Source organism: Lytechinus variegatus, chromosome 6, assembly GCF_018143015.1.
Source record: "Lytechinus variegatus isolate NC3 chromosome 6, Lvar_3.0, whole genome shotgun sequence".
In the NCBI taxonomy this organism is placed as follows: Eukaryota; Metazoa; Echinodermata; class Echinoidea; order Temnopleuroida; family Toxopneustidae; genus Lytechinus; species Lytechinus variegatus.
Window position 1 is genome coordinate 1246022 of NC_054745.1, and position 20810 is coordinate 1266831.

Here is a 20810-nt window from a genome sequence, read left to right on the forward strand (position 1 = left end):
CTTCATACATGCACATGTATGTACTACTGACATTTTACTCAGTAAATGAGAAACAAACTGAAAGATGGATGTTTGAATGGTTTAGGTTTTTTTTTTGTTTTTATGTATAAGTCAATTTCAAGACTAGTAAAATCTTTCAGATGACTTTCAGCTACACTCCTGAACGAGTGCTACTGTATTGAAAAAATAGAGACATGCATAAACTCCAACTTACCGCCTTTGAATATATCCTAGTGAATGCATAACCAGCTATAGTGTGTGTGTCTTCAACCCTAATGGACAGAGATGACACTGAATTCCGAAGCATGGCGTTGGTATCTTCATCTTGACTCTCAAAAGCTACATCAACCAAGAAATTCATCTCCTCATGTTGCCCATAGTTGTACTCATCTTCTTGGCCTTGGGTGTACTGTTGGAACAGACATTTTGTGGTATACTTGGCAATGTTTTTGTCCTGTGACACAGTGAAGTACAGGAGATACCTAAACTCTTCCTTGCTAGGGATCACTACTTCCTCAATCAGCCTCTTAAATTCAGTGCGATCTGAATCATAGAGAGAAGCAAGATAGACTGCAGCCATGTACTCCTGGAATAGTTTATGAGGAAAGAAGAATGTTGACTGAAGGTAGCGACTGCTCTTATCATGAATGGATGAGAGCTTATTCTCCTGTGACAACACCCCTACTTTGCATGCTGTTTCCACAGAGTCTGAGTACTGTTCAAGATCTTCTTCATTGAAAATAAGGTTGTTCGATAGCAGTCCTGTAAAAGCAACCTTGGCAATTGGTTGCAGGGGTTTCTCAATTTCAGAGCGATATGTATTAAATAATGGGCTACTTAAATCTGGGATCTCTTTCTGAACATAACGCACCTTTAGGAATTCAAACACTTCACGGAATATTTCAGAGAATGTTTGAAAAGACTTCAACTCTTCTTTCTTGTTGTCATCAAGTTCTCTCCACATGTGACAGAGCATAGATATGTAGATAGGATATGGCGCCATATTCTCTGATATGATATCATTGTTTTCAAACAATTGGATGAATTCATCTGCTGTAGCCTCAGTGTCTTTGAAGTAATTGCGAATGTAAACCTTAGCATTCTCCCTGCTAAAGCCTTCCACGTGGATGAATGTGTATAGTCTTCTTAAACTATCATTCCATCTTATTTCATTGGCCTTCCATGGACGGCTTGTCACCATTACTGGGCAAGTATGAAGTTCATCTGAGCAAAGAATATCTTCAACAGTGATATCACCTCTCTCCATAGAATTTACACTGGATTTGGGATTAGTTCTTTGGTGTATAGATATACTTGATGGACTTGTTTCTGATCCTACTGTGGTTTGATCAGCAGATCTTGATGTACCTGAAGGAAAATGCTGCATTACCCGTGGTTGTTTGCTCTCCTCTAATCTTGATTTTTTTCTGTTTGTGCCTTGATCAAAACTTTGCTCTCTCTTATTGCTCATTTGGGATTCTGATTTCCTGTCAGTTTGATCATTTGACTCTGACTGAGCACCTTCTGAACCTTGCTTGGTTTCAGAGTACTGTACAACCTTGCCACTAAACTCATCTAATCCATCACAGGCAATGAATACCTTTTCTGGATTTGAACGGATGTACTCTGTGATCTGACAGGCTGTTACTGGGTTGTCCTTTGAGAGATATGACTTAACAATCTGACCAATCTTGTATCGCTTCGCTTCACGCAGAGGGATAATGAGTACCCACACAAACTTTGAGAGATCTGGACTATCGTTTATCCAGTCCCATGCAATCTTAGCCAAGAATGTGGTCTTTCCAGCCCCTGCCTCTCCTTGGATCATGATCCGCTTGGGGAACACTCCATTGATTCTGAGATTAAAGAGATCCTTATACTCAAGTTTATTCCTATTCTTTCGTTTTTCTTCTTCAAAGAAAAGGCTTGTGTACATATCTTCGAATGGCACAATAGAATCAGGATCTAGTGGATCAGCTCTTATCATACAGAAATCAGTCCTATACTTGTCTTGGAGCTCATCCTTACATCTCTTAATCAGGTCAGGAGTAAGTGGTTTGGTCTTTGATACTGGAATTGTCACAGGTGTACCTAGAAAAAAAGTGACACACGTCTTTTAATTTCAAAATCATAAACAGTCATAGACAAATGAGCACAGGCTCCTAGCTATCGTCTGATTTGTATAGCATTCTTTTAAACTTTTCAATCAAAATATCTGCTTTCTAGCATAAATTGAAGTACATGAAAATTCAATGACAATCGTAGCCCTTTTTCTATTTTAGTGCTGATATAAAAAGAATAACACATTAACATGAACCTTTATTAAAGTTTTCAATTTCTTGTCACAATCACAAAATGACCTCAAGTAAATCCAACTAAATAGCTCATAGTGTTTGCATGATGTATGAGTGAATCATGATAAATACATGGTAGAAAAGGGTAATGGATCATCAATGGCGGCATTGCTCAAGATCCTGAACCCAATTCAGACACCAAGTGTAATATACCCAATACAACAAGTTTGCACACTAATTTCTTCTTCTAATTTCTTCTGATTCATAACCTTCCACCTGTCAATTTGCAATACCAAGTATTTTCTTTTGCCATTGCAAATAGAAAACATATTGTCATCCTGCCTATTCAACTTGGTGTACGGGTATTTTGTTTTTAAATTGATTTCTTAAAAACGTCCATCCTGATTTTTTTTCTTACCCTCAACTGTCGGCTCTGTTAATAGATTCCCAGTAATCAGTTTCCGAGACAGCAACACTAGACCACTCTTTCGTAAAGCCACTGCAAGATGAACCCTGATGTTTGTGTCTGGAAGCTGTTTATCCCTCCATCTTGTGAATACTGTCATCAATGCATCAGTAGTATCTTGTGTGTCTTTCTTTATTTTATCAAGAGTCACAAACGAGATATTCAGGTTAACGCCAATCCTCTTGTAGTAAGTAGGTCCAATTTCCATTGACAACATCAAAAGTTCTTCCTCACTGACGGTACTTTAAAATGAATGATAAATATCAAGAGCTAATATTATTGTGAACCATTATTCAGCATCAAGTATAAAAATGATCACCTACAGGTATTCCAAATACTGTCCAGTTTACTTCACTTGAAGGTAAACTGTCAGGCAGCATTTGCAAAGACTCTTTAGTCATAATACAAAACAGTAGAAAGGTAGTTTTTTTTCTTCCTCTGGGTGGTGATACCATGGGCAGGGGGACGAGTCCCCATCCCTCAATTTTTTCAATATTTATCAACTTTATGGAAGAAAACGTTTCATCCCCTCTGAAGTGATACAAAGTCTAACAAAATCCCTTCTAAAAATGTTTATAATAATCACATTAGTTTAAATACTGGCAATACATGTATGCATATAGCACCTGACCAAAGGTCAGAAAAACATTTTTCATCACTATCTTCAGAGTTTATCCAAACAAATGGGGAACGAAGAGGGCCTACATGGCAGGATTAATAGACTAGAACAAGTGGAAGAGAATTTTTGGTACAGTGCTGCATAAATTGTTAACCTAAGTGGCAGCACTTCTGAAAACTTATATTCTATAATACTTTTAATATAGAGTGTGTCTTTGATTGTTTAAGTAAATGACCTTTTCCAGAGAAAACCACTGATTTTTTACATAAAAAATACATTCAACCCTAATTTCGATATCTTAATATTCAAGAGTATGATATCTGATGATATAGTTTTATATTTTCTCAATCCATTATATTCTAGCAGACTAAAGACAGAGAGATCTTTAAGATATAAATGATCTGGTCACATCCCCAATTTGTAAACAAACTAAGTATTGATTTGTTTACATACTGTGGTAATGCTGACATGTCTACTGCTCCTGTTGAAGTTGATGCTCTTGAAGTTGTTGCAGTTGTTTGTTTGACATCTTTATAATTTAAAAGAAAAAAATACAAAACATAAAGATGGCAATATTTCAAAAAGGGACTGGGCCAGGATTTTACAATTACACTTTCCCGACGACTATTAGGCAACAAAAAAAAAGGTCCTCACTTTCAAAATGGAGGAGAGGCACACCTTGGGTAAACAAGTGGAATGCCTCTGGCCGTCTCACCTGCATCACACGATTCCACATAACAGCAGTGCTGACTTTGAAAACTACTGTAACTCGCACAAGATGTTCAGTGATACTTGGTTACTCTTATTTCCACGTTTTATGAACTAGACCAATAAACTTACATAGATAGGATGGTAATTCAACGAATACCCCCAACGTGGCCAAAATTCATTGACCTCACATTACCTTTGACCTTGATCATATGACCTGAAACTTGCACAGGATATTCAGTGATACTTTATTACTCTTATGTCCAAGTTTCAAAAGTCAGATCAATGAACTTGAAAAGTTATGATGGTAATTCAACAGATACCCCCATTATGGCCAAAGTTCATTGATCTTTGACCTTGGTCACGTGGCCTAAAACGCACAGGATGTTCAGTGATACTTGATTACTCTTATGTCCAAGTTTTTAAACTAGACCAACATACTTGCAAAGTAATGATGGTAATTCAACAGATACCCCCAATTCGGCCAAAGTTCATTGACCCTAAACGACATTTGACCTTGATCATGTCACCTGAAACTTGCACAGGATGTTTAGTGATACTTGATTACTATTATGTCCAAGTTTCATAAATCAGATCCATAAACTTTTAAAGTTTTGATTGTAATTCAATAGATACCCAAAAATCCTTATGAATATCCTTCATTCAAGAAGGCATTTTATGCAAATTTTGCAAGCAAACCAATTATCATACTGATCCCTGATAATTAAAATATTTTACATTTTTAAAACTAAAGACACGAACAAATGTAATTAACCAATGTATATTCATATTGTCTATTAGATATTATCATTATCTTACCTGTTGTTTTCTGGATTAGATTCCCAGCTAGAAGTTCTTTGGACAATCCCCCTAAGTCACTCTTTTCTAATCCTTCTGCAAGAAGAGCTCTGATATCTTCATCTGGATGTTGTTCATCTCTCCACCGAGTGAACATTGTCATCAATGCATCCTTGTAATTCGATGAATGTTGAACAATGATATGATCAAGTTCAGCAGATGAGATTCCCAAATGTATCCCTAAATCTGAATAGTACCTCGGTGGGATGAGCTGGGCCAATCTCAAAAATTCTTCTTCGGTGATGGAACTGAAAAAAATATGTTACAAGAGACGAATGACAGACAGCAACATGCAGACTCCATTCGTATCCCTTTCTAGTCTCGCCTTCACCTCTAGTCGATGAGAAAAAAAAAACAGCCCATTAAATCCACACCCAATGTTTGTCAACCGAACAGTAAATTCATGTAAATATAGTCAACAATAAAAACAATTACTGGCGTTCACTACAACATAATAATAATAATAACGGTATATTTACCCAGGGTAGTCACTTCAGTTCCGAAAACTGTTCTCCCAGTGGGCACTGCTTATTATTATTACATGTATAAGCTAGGCTACCTATTCAGGTGCACACAGCTTTTTGAGGAATTAAATCCTACATGTATCCATTTACCTCACCTGGGTCGAGTGCAGGAAATTACACCATGGCTGGGATTTGAACCCACGACCCTCTGTTTCAAAGTCTGGAGACTAATCCACTGGGCCATGATGCTTCACATAAGAGAAATATGTATTCTCTAAGACTATGACAATAAAACTGTTCTTTCCTTTGCCAGAATATAGCATTTACAATGCTAGTCCCACATGTAGACCTTGATGTTCATAAGGTTCCATGACGTTGTCTCTGGTAAAATTGTTCCAAGTTTGGGATTCATTAGGAGTTTTTTTTTCTTTCTCTTCGAATCTTTTTGGGGTTTTGATTTGAAAGCAGGTCCAGAGTTTGGTTGGTCCCTGACCACGCCACGGTCGATCTGGTAAGTTAAATCTGGATCCATGCAGTTTGGAATTAATGGGTATTATTATAATATTACATTATAGTGTAAGAATATGGTGATGTGCCTTTTTCTTACGCTCTAGCTCTCTGCGTTCTTTTTACCGCAACTCATCCTTACCTTCTATCTTTCTTTTCCATTTCCATTCTCATTCAATAGGTCTACCCACACAAATTCTGGAAGAAATAAGAGGAGAGTGTATTAAAATACTTGTGCTGTTATGTATATTACACAAGACCGAGCAGTAGACCTACAGACACATTTTTGCTAACACGAATTACATACTAACTTAAAAATAATCAACACTACTGTAGATATTTCCTTAAATCATTAAGAATTCAGAAGAATTTTTTGATGAGTAATTTAAATTGATTCAAGGTAGATGCCTTTTTTATTATTCTGTTCAGAGAATTCCAGAATTTGGGCCCGGGGGGGGGGGGGGGGGGGGAACTGAAATTGTTTTTTGATAGGGGCATGCCTCACCAAACTCTGAAATGGTGGTCTAAGGAACTGACTAAAAGGGTAAAATACGGGGTCTTGGGAACTAAATATATACCGAGCGGTGTGAAAAACAGGGTCTACGGAACGGGATCGCGGCACTGCAAATACGTTGCACAATAGCGCTGTGCATGCACTCGCCATGCATAGAGCGGCTACTGGCAAGGCATTGAAGTCACCATAGCAACAAACTAAAATGTTCCTTATTTTAAAAGGTCAAGTTTGCAACAAGTTTTAAACCTTTTAAAAGCTTTCAAATGATCAAAGTTGAATGTTGTCCAAGTTGTTATTATGTCAGGTTTCTAAAAAATAAGTTAGCTTTTTTTCTATTGTTCTTATAATTTTTAAACAAATATATTAAAAGCAGGCACTTTCAAATGTACGTCCGACCCCCTTTCACATATACTTTTTTTCTTACAAGCAAAACAAAAGCAGATAAATTTTCCCAAAGTCAGATACAAAGCAAGCTTGGTTCGTTTAATATATACACAAGAAGGTAGCTCACCACTAGTCCAGGATTTCAAGTTAAGTGGGGTTTGGACGTACAACTTTTTTGTACGTACGACCCCTTTGAAACTTTTTTTTTATGAAGTTATCTTTCACTGCTCAGATGTTTTTTGCAAAAGTTTAATATCATTACATCTTTTACTCTTATCAATCTTTCAAAATTGAACACAAATTTCAATTTCAATCTAGTTTAAAATGACCATTTTTGTATTTTTTTTTACCCAACAAATAGTGGGGGCAAAATTCACCTCCATCTTTAATATTTTGCATGATAGTTCTTTAACACACCTTGATATCTCTGTATAGTTTTATTGGTTTTTTCATTGAAAATAAATCTTGCACAAGTTTTGAGACCAATTTCACAAAGAATACCACACATTTTTGACAATATGTAGATTTTTAAATGATGATATCATCTTAAAGAAATGGTTATTTATTTGTGTGTATATTCAATGGAAACTGCCTTCCTTCATCTCAAATTATCACATAACTTAATGAATTTAGTGGTAATTATGACTGATAATAGCCTGCAGGAAATTAAAAAAGAAAATCAAAATAAAACACCTACAAATACATGAGAAATTTAATAAACAAAGAAGTTCCATATAAAAGAAGGAATTGCCACTTCCCCTCAATCTCAGGTACAGCAATTGCCCCTCTATGGGAAATAGATCTGCCCATTTGCTATAATAATACATGGACTATTCTACTTTTGCCTATAGGGGTGAAAGTTATGAAAATATGAAGGGTTATTCATTTAATTTTGACTTGTTCTCATTTCTTTATTTCTGCATCGACCTTGTTCAAACTTGGTACAAATGATCCTTGGTTGATACCATGTGTGTGTTGATGAGGTCAAAGGCCATCTAGGGGTCAAAAGGTCAAAAGATAAGAGGTCATTCAACCATTTTTTGAAGACTTTGTTTAAATCATTTTTTTGCATCAATATTGTTCAAACTTGAAACACAAAATCAGTGGGTAAAACAATTTTTTGGTTGATGAAGATGATAATTTCTAAGGTTATTTAGGGGTCAAAAGGTCACTTTTGCTCATTTTGTTCAATTGTTCAAGCTCTCTAGGGGTCAAAAGTTAACTTTTGATACCGGTAGTTTTTTTATGTGTATTGTATTCAAATGTATTCAAACTTGGAACAAATTATCAGTGGGTAGTACAACATATTTGTTAAAGAGGATGGAGAGGTCAAATGTCATCTGGGTGTAAAAATGTCAAATGACATATTTTTGCATTAATTTTGCCCAGACTTGGAACAAAACGATCAGTGGGGAAAATTATATGTGTTCTTGAGGATGGAGAGATCAAAGGTCATCTAGGGGTCATAAGGTCATATTGCATGTTTTGTTGATTGCAACATCAGGGAAGACTCATGGTTCATAATCCACCTTGTAAAAACAAAATTTGTAACAGGACAAGTTTTTTAATGTTGAAGAAATTCTTTGTCATGTCTTTTGCAAACCATTATAAAAAAGATACATTTTACTTGAAGTTTAACAGTAAAAAAATATCCTGCATTGTGTGAATAGTTGAGTTGTTTCATTTTTGATGTGATCTAGAAATGTAGATATCAAATGGAAACAGTTTAAACCCACTGACTCATTTGTTATAGATATGAGGAGCATTTTGTTTGACTGAGAAAATCAGTATGGGGGTCGGACGTACATGTACACTGTCTTCAATGCATGTCAACTTTAATCAAGCATTTAACTCTTCACCAGCATCAGATTCATTTGTTAATTCCATCTTAATATGTGAAAGACAACTAACCAAACAGTATGTATAAAAAATCCAGTTTAGAATGTCTATGTTTTTGTGTAACTGATCTTCAAAGGGGGTCGGACGTACAGTGTGCAAATATTTTGCACAATGCACGTCCGACCCCAAATAGATCAGCCTGTAACTAAAACAAGGCAATGCCTATCAATTTCTTTGCTTCATTTCTTTTAAGATTCATCCTTTAGCTAACAGCTCATATTACAATTTCAGTACCTGCATTACAAAAATCACAGAGAATTTGACATGAACTCTAAAAGCATAAAACCTGTTTTCGTCTGATGTACGTCCGACTCCTACTAAAAAAAAATAAAACACTGCTATCAAATCAACGGAGATACAGCTCTTAATGTGTCCGAATGTACGTTTGACCTTTATGGAATGACCCAAAGACGTACGTGCATCTCTCGCATGCGGTGCTCACGCTGGACAATTTTGGTAGGGCTTGAGAGCTGAGATGTCTCGTAATGGGGGTCTTGCGAGCGGGGCTGGGGGGCTTCTGAACTGAACTTTTGTCATTCCGACTATCTAGAGAACTGAAAATTGGGTCTGAAAAAGGGGGTCATCAAAGCGGCACGTCCCCGTACCACCAACACATTATATGTGAGTGCCCCCCCCCCCGGAATATGGGTCCTGTGAAAAATATAGTTTTGCTCGAAATTACTAAGTGATAGTCATTTGACTGTCTGGTATTATATGAATGCAAGGTATCATTTCTCATAAATTTCTTTTGTAGGACATTAGGTCATGTAGGTACACTATTTCTATCTAGCTGATAAATGAATTGGAACTCAACTGTAAACATCAAAATGACTTGAAGGATACGTTTCGCACGAAACAAATCCATATATCTAGGGGCACATTACATGTTATCCTTCGTACTTTTTTCGGAAGTACAGATACTTTGTTCAGTCTCGTTTGAGAGGCATTTCCCCATGCAATAATCTGATAATTAAGATACGGTAAAATTAATGCACAATACAACATGGACAGCACCTGTGCTGGAAGAACCTTTTTAAGTTTCTTGATGACACCGATATTTCTTGCAACAGCTTAACAAACATTGTTGATATGAAAAAGATTTTAAAACAATTTGAATGTTTTGATCTAGATTTGTCATTAAAACTAATGAACTTTTAACTTAATTCTTCATACATGTAGTAAGCTAGCAACTTATTCAACACACTATTGCCTACATGTATGTTATTAGAAAATTAGAAGAAAAAAATTCTAAGAACAACCAGAGCTTGGAATTTATTGGATCCTACTCTAATTTAAAGAACAGAATATCCGTAGAAAGTTTCAGAGCAGCACTCTGACCCACATGAAAGCAGCACGCTGGCGATTCGCAGTCTACAGCCCTTGCCTACCGGTAACTAAAGTTCAGTAGTGAGAAGAACTATTAGCTGAGACCAGTAGGATCTGATCAGAAAATTGGGATCGTCCCAGTTTTTAGAGATTTTTCAACTCAAGAAATCTATGAAAGTACATTCATCTGTCAAGTGCCGACATCAGTTGAGTGCGCTAGTCAAAAAAATATCAGGATTCATAACAAGATTCTGAATACCGTAATTGCCATCTATATGATCTAGAGTATGTAGATCTATGTCCTCAGGGCCAGGGGGGGTATTCTAAAGTGAAACAAGTGGAATGCCTCTGGCCGTCTCACCTGCATCACGTGGTTCAATATAGCAGCAGTGCTGACTTTGAATTCTACTCTAACTCGCACAATCAGATCCATAAACTTTCAAAGTTATGATGGTAATTCAACAGATACACCCAATTCAGCCAAAGTTCATTGACCTTTGACCTTGGTCATGTGACCTGAAACGTGCACAGGATGATCAGAGATACTTGATTACTTTAATGTCCAAGTTTAATGTACTAGACCAATAAACTTTCAAAGTTATGATGGTAATTCAACAGATACCCCCGATTCGGCCAAAGTTCATTGACCCTAAATGACCTTTGACCTTAATCATGAGACCTGAAACTTGCACAAAATGTTCAGTGATGCTTGATTACTGTCTATTATGTCCAAGTTTCATGAATCAGATCCATAAACTTTCACAGTTATGATGGTGTAGTACGCATGTCTGTGCAACTCATAAGCTATAGGCCTATTGTGAGCAAGTAGCAGAGTGCGAGCGGAAAGAGCGCCAGCTACGGCAGAGGACCGTCCAGAGCAGTTTTTTTTCTCATGGCTTCGACTCGTTAAGACGTACCTCTGGAATCGTTGGAAATCCTAAATCCTGTTGAGTTATCCGGGCGTTTTGGATCAATTTTTGGACAGCGTGAGTTTGAGTGATCGCCACCTGGCCGACCTTGGGCACGTTTGGGGTTTTTCGAGCTACGGGGAGAGATTTATTTTCATCCTACTTTTTCGTTTGGACATTCATATTTCGCGGTGCATATCATACATGGGCCCATGACTTCGGACATTGACTCTCTCACATACCGGTTCACTAACCGCCATACTTCATCTCTCGCGTACGTCCGTATCCGCGGAGCGAGCCTCTACGCGGTCGGTTGGCCGCTGCAACGCTTCCACCGTACCCTGGCCTGGATTGACTGCGGAGCTGAGCCCTTTTAGACTTCGCTACGGAGCTGCCGTCGGCGTATCCTTCCTCTGCCTGTTAGAGCAAGTCGGGACTCAACAGCTCAGTCAGATCAGCTAGTGGACTTGCTCGAAGCCGTCTCAGCACAAGAACCAGGTGAGACTAGTCATCTGAGAGCTTAGGTCCTCCCACTTCATCAGTTTATGCTCACACAGATTCTTTTTGTATTCAAATCCTTTTGTACACAGATTCTTTTTGTATTCAGTCATATCAGTGCAACGTCGTAGCGTAGGATTGTTATGATATTTTTTCTATTTCTTACCGTAAAATATTATTTATCGTAGACTTTGCCCAACTGCGGTCTACGTATACAACAATTGGCGTAGTCGAAAACTCAAGGTCAGTCGTGGGGTATCTCAATTGATTTATTGGCCCTATTTTTTATTGTTATTGCTGGAATTTATAACGCCAGTGACTGTACAATAGTTCAGTTGGCTTGATATTAGTGGAGATACAAATTAGTAGGTTGCTTTTAATATAATTAGATCTTTTTTACAAGTTCTGACTAAAGGATAGGGTGTAGTTGAAAATATTTTTGGCACCTATTTTATAAGTGGTGTAGTTCAGTAAAGCACTGTCGGTGGTCGGTGTAGTTTTGACAGTGACATTTGTAGTTTACTTATAGTTATAGGTTTATAATTATATCAGTCTCGGACTGCTTAGTTTTTGTAAGGAAGTTTTGAAGACTGTCTTTGTATATTTGTAGCTCTACGGCTATTAATCTTTCAGCCGAGAGGAAGGAGATCAATGCAAATATTTTTGCATGATTCATGTTTTGTGCTGGAATTGTTGAGTGGCTTTAATTATCTAGGTTAATACTTAGTTAATCCTTAGTTAAGACTACTTGAGGTAGAATTTTTAGTTACGAAAAAAAAAATTGAATTAAGCTTTTGATTTATTTCTACAATTTAATAAATCAATAAACACCAGCAGCGATATATCTCAGGGCTGGTATGGTAGTCTTAGAACTGAACTTATTTAAATTTATGATTGAGTAGATATACAGAGCTACAAGTGAAATGTGAACTCTATGATAAAGTACCTGTGAACTTTATAGTCAGGACGTTTGATTTTAAAGGAAGACTAGAAGTCTGGAGCACTGTTCTATTTTAACGGTGCATTACTGTATTGTAGCAGAACTTGTCCAGTATTTCACTACATGTAGGTGGTAATTAAGTAAGGTAATTTTCTTCATGTACACGTAGTGTATGTGACGTGAACAGTGTGTATTGCTCCCCATAGAATCTTGTCTTGGGAGATATACAATATATTAGTTTGATTCAAAACTTGGTTTTTGTGAGCAGATTGACTTATTCCTTGTTTTCTTTTTTTTCTTTTGCATTTGCCGGAGGAATCAAGAGAAAAGAAGTCTTTGTCATGTCTAACTGTACTAACCTCAATATATTAACAGGTCAGTATTGTTTTGTTGTTTATTATAACAATTTAGATAGCGCAAAGCAGTGCATTACTTTGAAAAAAAAGGAAATAAAAATTATTTTAATTTTTCTTTATAAGAGTGTAAGAAATTTAACACTTAGAAACAGATGCTCATTTCAACTTTCTAGTACAAATTCTGGCAAGGCACAGGGAGAGTCAGTCTATACCTATTTTTTATGAGCATCCATATTTCTTTTGTGATATTTCTTGGAAGTGCATGCTGAATAGAGACTAATCTGGTCATTATATTATTAGGTCGAAATCAAACACATTGAACCTAGATTGTTGGATAACTTTAACGTGATATTCTTTTCATGCTAAAATTAATTCTTTGAAAATTGTTCATGTGTTTTGGAGATAATTGTGGAATAATATTCGTGGTTTAACGATTGTCCCCTAATTAGGTGAGGTATTGGGGAACATTTATTGTTAGTAGCTTTGAAATTCCATAATAGTGTGCCCAATATTCAGAAGGGGCACTTTCTGGTTGTAATAATTTGTATTTTTTGCAAATTATTGGTCAAAGGTTTTCTCCATTCAATTAAAAAAAAAAAAAAAAAACTTAAGCCCAATTGTCTGCATTAAATTAAATAGGGACTACTACAATTTAGTTGTCCAATTTAGTAACACCTATAATACTTAATGCATTTGTACAAAAAATAATCATTGTTTTTTTTGTGTGTGTGTGTTGACTAGTGTTGCTAATCTGTTGTGATACTGTGCATACCAATGGCCTAACATTGTACATGTATTAATATTTAGGTTTTATAGACATTTGAGACACAAAAAAAATAAAAGAATTGGGATTTGCATATAATTTTTCTTATCCCTGATTACTGGGGTGCACACATCTTTTTTGTGTGTCATATTTTATGTTGTTAATAGATATAATAATTGTCACCTTTCAACACCTCAATACTTGCTTGTGTCAAAGAAGGAAGTATTTCTTATTTTTGAATAGTCCTTTGATTTTCTTGTTGAGTAATCAGTGGAGCAAACAAATATGGCTCAATCACAAGAAATTAAAATTAATTTTTGTAGTGAAGATGATTTGATTCCCATTTGTTCGTTGCTAAGAAAATAATCAGATGGAGGGACCAATGTGGGAATTTAACCCAATCCTTGTTTCTTCGGTGTCCCAAATTACGGTATGGCCAATACCACACCTTGATTTCGAACACAATAGTCAATTAGACTTGAATATGGATGATTATACAAGCAATATTAGAGAGGGAGGGGAGGAATCTGAGGAAGAATCTGAGGAGGAGATAGAGGCTGAGGGTAATGCCAATGTTAGTGGGGGTAATCTTCATTCAAGTAAACATGCTCCATTTGATAGAACCTCTAGTAGTCGCAATCGGTATGAGAATAATGCCAATGTTAGTGGGGGTAATCTTCATTCAAGTAAACATGCTCCATTTGATAGAACCTCTAGTAGTCGCAATCGGTATGAGAATAATGCCAATGTTAGTGGGGGTAATCTTCATTCAAGTAAACATGCTCCATTTGATAGAACCTCTAGTAGTCGCAATCGGTATGAGAATAATGCCAATGTTAGTGGGGGTAATCTTCATACAAGTGAACATGCTCCATTTGATAGAACCTCTAGTAGTCGCAATCGGTATGAGAATAATGCCAATGTTAGTGGGGGTAATCTTCATACAAGTGAACATGCTCCATTTGATAGAACCTCTAGTAGTCGCAATCGGTATGAGAATAATGCCAATGTTAGTGGGGGTAATCTTCATACAAGTGAACATGCTCCATTTGATAGAACCTCTAGTAGTCGCAATCGGTATGAGAATAATGCCAATGTTAGTGGGGGTAATCTTCATTCAAGTGAACATGCTCCATTTGATAGAACCTCTAGTAGTCGCAATCGGTATGAGAATAATGCCAATGTTAGTGGGGTAACCTTCATTCAAGTGAACATGCTCCATTTGATAGAACCTCTAGTAGTCGCAATCGGTATGAGAATAATCCCAATGTTAGTGGGGGTAACCTTCATACAAGTGAACATGCTCCATTTGATAGAACCTCTAGTAGTCGCAATCGGTATGAGAATAATCCCAATGCTAGTGGGGGTAACCTTCATACAAGTGAACATGCTCCATTTGATAGAACCTCTAGTAGTCGCAATCGGTATGAGAATAATCCCAATGTTAGTGGGGGTAATCTTCATACAAGTGAACATGCTCCATTTGATAGAACCTCTAGTAGTCGCAATCGGTATGAGAATAATGCCAATGTTAGTGGGGGTAATCTTCATTCAAGTGAACATGCTCCATTTGATAGAACCTCTAGTAGTCGCAATCGGTATGAGAATAATCCCAATGTTAGTGGGGGTAATCTTCATACAAGTGAACATGCTCCATTTGATAGAACCTCTAGTAGTCGCAATCGGTATGAGAATAATCCCAATGTTAGTGGGGGTAATCTTCATACAAGTGAACATGCTCCATTTGATAGAACCTCTAGTAGTCGAAATCGGTATGAGAATAATGCCAATGTTAGTGGGGGTAATCTTCATTCAAGTGAACATGCTCCATTCGCGAGAACCTCTAGTAGTCGGAATCGGTATGAGAATAATGCCAATGTTAGTGGGGGTAATCTTCATACAAGTGAACATGCTCCATTTGATAGAACCTCTAGTAGTCGGAATCGGTATGAGAATAATGCCAATGTTAGTGGGGGTAACCTTCATTCAAGTTAACATGCTCCATTTGATAGAACCTCTAGTAGTCGAAATCGGTATGAGAATAATGCCAATGTTAGTGGGGGTAATCTTCATACAAGTGAACATGCTCCATTTGATAGAACCTCTAGTAGTCGCAATCGGTATGAGAATAATCCCAATGTTAGTGGGGGTAACCTTCATACAAGTGAACATGCTCCATTTGATAGAACCTCTAGTAGTCGCAATCGGTATGAGAATAATCCCAATGTTAGTGGGGGTAACCTTCATACAAGTGAACATGCTCCATTTGATAGAACCTCTAGTAGTCGAAATCGGTATGAGAATAATGCCAATGTTAGTGGGGGTAACCTTCATTCAAGTAAACATGCTCCATTTGATAGAACCTCTAGTAGTCGAAATCGGTAGGAGAATAATGCCAATGTTAGTGGGGGTAATCTTCATACAAGTGAACATGCTCCATTTGATAGAACCTCTAGTAGTCGCAATCGGTATGAGAATAATCCCAATGTTAGTGGGGGTAATCTTCATTCAAGTGAACATGCTCCATTTGATAGAACCTCTAGTAGTCGCAATCGGTATGAGAATAATGCCAATGTTAGTGGGGGTAATCTTCATACAAGTGAACATGCTCCATTTGATAGAACCTCTAGTAGTCGCAATCGGTATGAGAATAATGCCAATGTTAGTGGGGGTAATCTTCATTCAAGTGAACATGCTCCATTTGATAGAACCTCTAGTAGTCGCAATCGGTATGAGAATAATGCCAATGTTAGTGGGGGTAATCTTCATTCAAGTGAACATGCTCCATTTGATAGAACCTCTAGTAGTCGAAATCGGTATGAGAGTAATGCCAATGTTAGTGGGGGTAACCTTCATTCAAGTGAACATGCTCCATTTGATAGAACCTCTAGTAGTCGCAATCGGTATGAGAATAATGCCAATGTTAGTGGGGGTAATCTTCATTCAAGTGAACAGGCTCCATTTGATAGAACCTCTAGTAGTCGAAATCGGTATGAGAGTAATGCCAATGTTAGTGGGGGTAACCTTCATTCAAGTGAACATGCTCCATTTGATAGAACCTCTAGTAGTCGCAATCGGTATGAGAATAATGCCAATGTTAGTGGGGGTAACCTTCATTCAAGTGAACATGCTCCATTTGATAGAACCTCTAGTAGTCGCAATCGGTATGAGAATAATGCCAATGTTAGTGGGGGTAATCTTCATTCAAGTGAACATGCTCCATTTGATAGAACCTCTAGTAGTCGAAATCGGTATGAGAATAATGCCAATGTTAGTGGGGTAACCTTCATTCAAGTGAACATGCTCCATTTGATAGAACCTCTAGTAGTCGCAATCGGTATGAGAATAATGCCAATGTTAGTGGGGGTAATCTTCATACAAGTGAACATGCTCCATTTGATAGAACCTCTAGTAGTCGCAATCGGTATGAGAATAATGCCAATGTTAGTGGGGGTAATCTTCATACAAGTGAACATGCTCCATTTGATAGAACCTCTAGTAGTCGCAATCGGTATGAGAATAATCCCAATGTTAGTGGGGGTAATCTTCATACAAGTGAACATGCTCCATTTGATAGAACCTCTAGTAGTCGGAATCGGTATGAGAGTAATGCCAATGTTAGTGGGGGTAACCTTCATTCAAGTGAACATGCTCCATTTGATAGAACCTCTAGTAGTCGAAATCGGTATGAGAATAATGCCAATGTTAGTGGGGGTAATCTTCATACAAGTGAACATGCTCCATTTGATAGAACCTCTAGTAGTCGAAATCGGTATGAGAATAATCCCAATGTTAGTGGGGGTAATCTTCATACAAGTGAACATGCTCCATTTGATAGAACCTCTAGTAGTCGAAATCGGTATGAGAATAATGCCAATGTTAGTGGGGGTAATCTTCATACAAGTGAACATGCTCCATTTGATAGAACCTCTAGTAGTCGAAATCGGTATGAGAATAATGCCAATGTTAGTGGGGGTAATCTTCATTCAAGTGAACATGCTCCATTTGATAGAACCTCTAGTAGTCGAAATCGTTATGAGAATAATGCCAATGTTAGTGGGGGTAACCTTCATTCAAGTGAACATGCTCCATTTGATAGAACCTCTAGTAGTCGAAATCGGTATGAGAATAATGCCAATGTTAGTGGGGGTAATCTTCATACAAGTGAACATGCTCCATTTGATAGAACCTCTAGTAGTCGGAATCGGTATGAGAATAATGCCAATGTTAGTGGGGGTAATCTTCATACAAGTGAACATGCTCCATTTGATAGAACCTCTAGTAGTCGAAATCGGTATGAGAATAATGCCAATGTTAGTGGGGGTAATCTTCATACAAGTGAACATGCTCCATTTGATAGAACCTCTAGTAGTCGGAATCGGTATGAGAATAATGCCAATGTTAGTGGGGGTAATCTTCATACAAGTGAACATGCTCCATTTGATAGAACCTCTAGTAGTCGAAATCAGTATGAGAATAATGCCAATGTTAGTGGGGGTAATCTTCATTCAAGTGAACATGCTCCATTTGATAGAACCTCTAGTAGTCGCAATTGGTATGAGAATAATGCCAATGTTAGTGGGGGTAACCTTCATTCAAGTGAACATGCTCCAATCGATAGAACCTCTAGTAGTCGCAATCGGTATGAGAATAATGCCAATGTTAGTGGGGGTAACCTTCATTCAAGTGAACATGCTCCATTTGATAGAACCTCTAGTAGTCGAAATCGGTATGAGAATAATGCCAATGTTAGTGGGGGTAACCTTCATTCAAGTGAACATGCTCCATTCGCGAGAACCTCTAGTAGTCGCAATCGGTATGAGAATAATGCCAATGTTAGTGGGGGTAATCTTCATTCAAGTGAACATGCTCCATTTGATAGAACCTCTAGTAGTCGCAATCGGTATGAGAATAATGCCAATGTTAGTGGGGGTAACCTTCATTCAAGTGAACATGCTCCATTTGATAGAACCTCTAGTAGTCGCAATCGGTATGAGAATAATGCCAATGTTAGTGGGGGTAACCTTCATTCAAGTGAACATGCTCCATTTGATAGAACCTCTAGTAGTCGCAATCGGTATGAGAATAATGCCAATGTTAGTGGGGGTAACCTTCATTCAAGTGAACATGCTCCATTCGCGAGAACCTCTAGTAGTCGCAATCGGTATGAGAATAATGCCAATGTTAGTGGGGGTAATCTTCATTCAAGTGAACATGCTCCATTTGATAGAACCTCTAGTAGTCGCAATCGGTATGAGAATAATGCCAATGTTAGTGGGGGTAACCTTCATTCAAGTGAACATGCTCCATTCGCGAGAACCTCTAGTAGTCGCAATCGGTATGAGAATAATGCCAATGTTAGTGGGGGTAATCTTCATTCAAGTGAACATGCTCCATTTGATAGAACCTCTAGTAGTCGCAATCGGTATGAGAATAATGCCAATGTTAGTGGGGGTAACCTTCATTCAAGTGAACATGCTCCATTCGCGAGAACCTCTAGTAGTCGCAATCGGTATGAGAATAATGCCAATGTTAGTGGGGGTAATCTTCATTCAAGTGAACATGCTCCATTTGATAGAACCTCTAGTAGTCGCAATCGGTATGAGAATAATGCCAATGTTAGTGGGGGTAACCTTCATTCAAGTGAACATGCTCCATTTGATAGAACCTCTAGTAGTCGCAATCGGTATGAGAATAATGCCAATGTTAGTGGGGGTAACCTTCATTCAAGTGAACATGCTCCATTTGATAGAACCTCTAGTAGTCGCAATCGGTATGAGAATAATGCCAATGTTAGTGGGGGTAATCTTCATTCAAGTGAACATGCTCCATTTGATAGAACCTCTAGTAGTCGCAATCGGTATGAGAATAATGCCAATGTTAGTGGGGGTAATCTTCATTCAAGTGAACATGCTCCATTTGATAGAACCTCTAGTAGTCGCAATCGGTATGAGAATAATGCCAATGTTAGTGGGGGTAATCTTCATTCAAGTGAACATGCTCCATTTGATAGAACCTCTAGTAGTCGAAATCGGTATGAGAATAATGCCAATGTTAGTGGGGGTAACCTTCATTCAAGTGAACATGCTCCATTTGATAGAACCTCTAGTAGTCGCAATCGGTATGAGAATAATGCCAATGTTAGTGGGGGTAATCTTCATTCAAGTGAACATGCTCCATTTGATAGAACCTCTAGTAGTCGCAATCGGTATGAGAATAATGCCAATGTTAGTGGGGGTAATCTTCATTCAAGTGAACATGCTCCATTTGATAGAACCTCTAGTAGTCGCAATCGGTATGAGAATAATGCCAATGTTAGTGCAGGTAATCTTCATTCAAGTGAACATGCTCCATTTGATAACCTCTAGTAGTCGCAATCGGTATGAGAATAATGCCAATGTTAGTGGGGGTAATCTTCATTCAAGTGAACATGCTCCATTTGATAGAACCTCTAGTAGTCGAAATCGGTAGGAGAATAATGCCAATGTTAGTGGGGGTAACCTTCATTCAAGTGAACATGCTCCATTTGATAGAACCTCTAGTAGTCGCAATCGGTATGAGAATAATGCCAATGTTAGTGGGGGTAACCTTCATTCAAGTGAACATGCTCCATTTGATAGAACCTCTAGTAGTCGCAATCGGTATGAGAATAATGCCAATGTTAGTGCAGGTAATCTTCATTCAAGTGAACATGCTCCATTTGATAACCTCTAGTAGTCGCAATCGGTATGAGAATAATGCCAATGTTAGTGGGGGTAATCTTCATTCAAGTGAACATGCTCCATTTGATAGAACCTCTAGTAGTCGCAATCGGTATGAGAATAATGCCAATGTTAGTGGGGGTAATCTTCATTCAAGTGAACATGCTCCATTCGCGAGAACCTCTAGTAGTCGCAATCGGTATGAGAATAATGCCAATGTTAGTGGGGGTAACCTTCATTCAAGTGAACATGATCCATTTGATAGAACCTCTAGTAGTCGAAATCGGTATGAGAATAATGCCAATGTTAGTGGGGGTAACCTTCATTCAAGTGAACATGCTCCATTTGATAGAACCTCTAGTAGTCGAAATCGGTATGAGAATAATGCCAATGTTAGTGGGGGTAATCTTCATTCAAGTGAACATGCTCCATTCGCGAGAACCTCTAGTAGTCGAAATCGGTATGAGAATAAGGGGGCATATGATGATTATGCGGTTAGGGGTAATCCTCGCACAACTAGCCCAAGAAGTGGCCGGAAACTTCCTTCGAGACCGGAGCCCCCACCATCCCTTCCAAAATCGATTTCGTTCGATGGTCGAGGAAGT

General features: G+C 37.9%; 2 protein-coding genes across 2 annotated transcripts in view; one reads left to right on the forward strand and one right to left on the reverse strand.

Moving 5' to 3' along the window:
- LOC121416789 overlaps nucleotides 1-20810 on the reverse strand; it is a 50480-nt gene that overhangs the window by 19456 nt on the left and 10214 nt on the right. The window contains exons 2-6 of the mRNA XM_041610270.1: nucleotides 6059-6114; nucleotides 4907-5193; nucleotides 3833-3908; nucleotides 2713-3002; nucleotides 215-2091 (exon numbers count right to left, since the gene is read on the reverse strand). Coding sequence (XP_041466204.1) covers nucleotides 215-2091; nucleotides 2713-3002; nucleotides 3833-3908; nucleotides 4907-5193; nucleotides 6059-6090 — 2562 coding nt within the window. The 5' untranslated portion in view covers nucleotides 6091-6114. The remainder of the gene's footprint in view (nucleotides 1-214; nucleotides 2092-2712; nucleotides 3003-3832; nucleotides 3909-4906; nucleotides 5194-6058; nucleotides 6115-20810) is intronic.
- On the forward strand, nucleotides 13989-19872 carry LOC121416725 (uncharacterized protein DDB_G0283357-like). The gene is made up of 4 exons (XM_041610185.1): nucleotides 13989-14668; nucleotides 14734-15450; nucleotides 15952-16755; nucleotides 16821-19872. The coding sequence occupies exons 1-4, from the start codon at nucleotides 13989-13991 to the stop codon at nucleotides 19870-19872; spliced, it is 5253 nt and encodes a 1750-aa protein (XP_041466119.1).

Excerpts from the sequence above, each read along its gene's own strand:
- LOC121416725 (XM_041610185.1), top strand. The coding sequence starts at position 13,989 with ATGGATGATTATACAAGCAATATTAGAGAGGGAGGGGAGGAATCTGAG. Across the intron at positions 15,451-15,951 it reads ACCTCTAGTAGTCGGAATCG|AACCTCTAGTAGTCGCAATC; the intron begins GTATGAGAATAA and ends TCCATTTGATAG. Across the intron at positions 16,756-16,820 it reads ACCTCTAGTAGTCGAAATCG|AACCTCTAGTAGTCGCAATC; the intron begins GTATGAGAATAA and ends TCCATTTGATAG.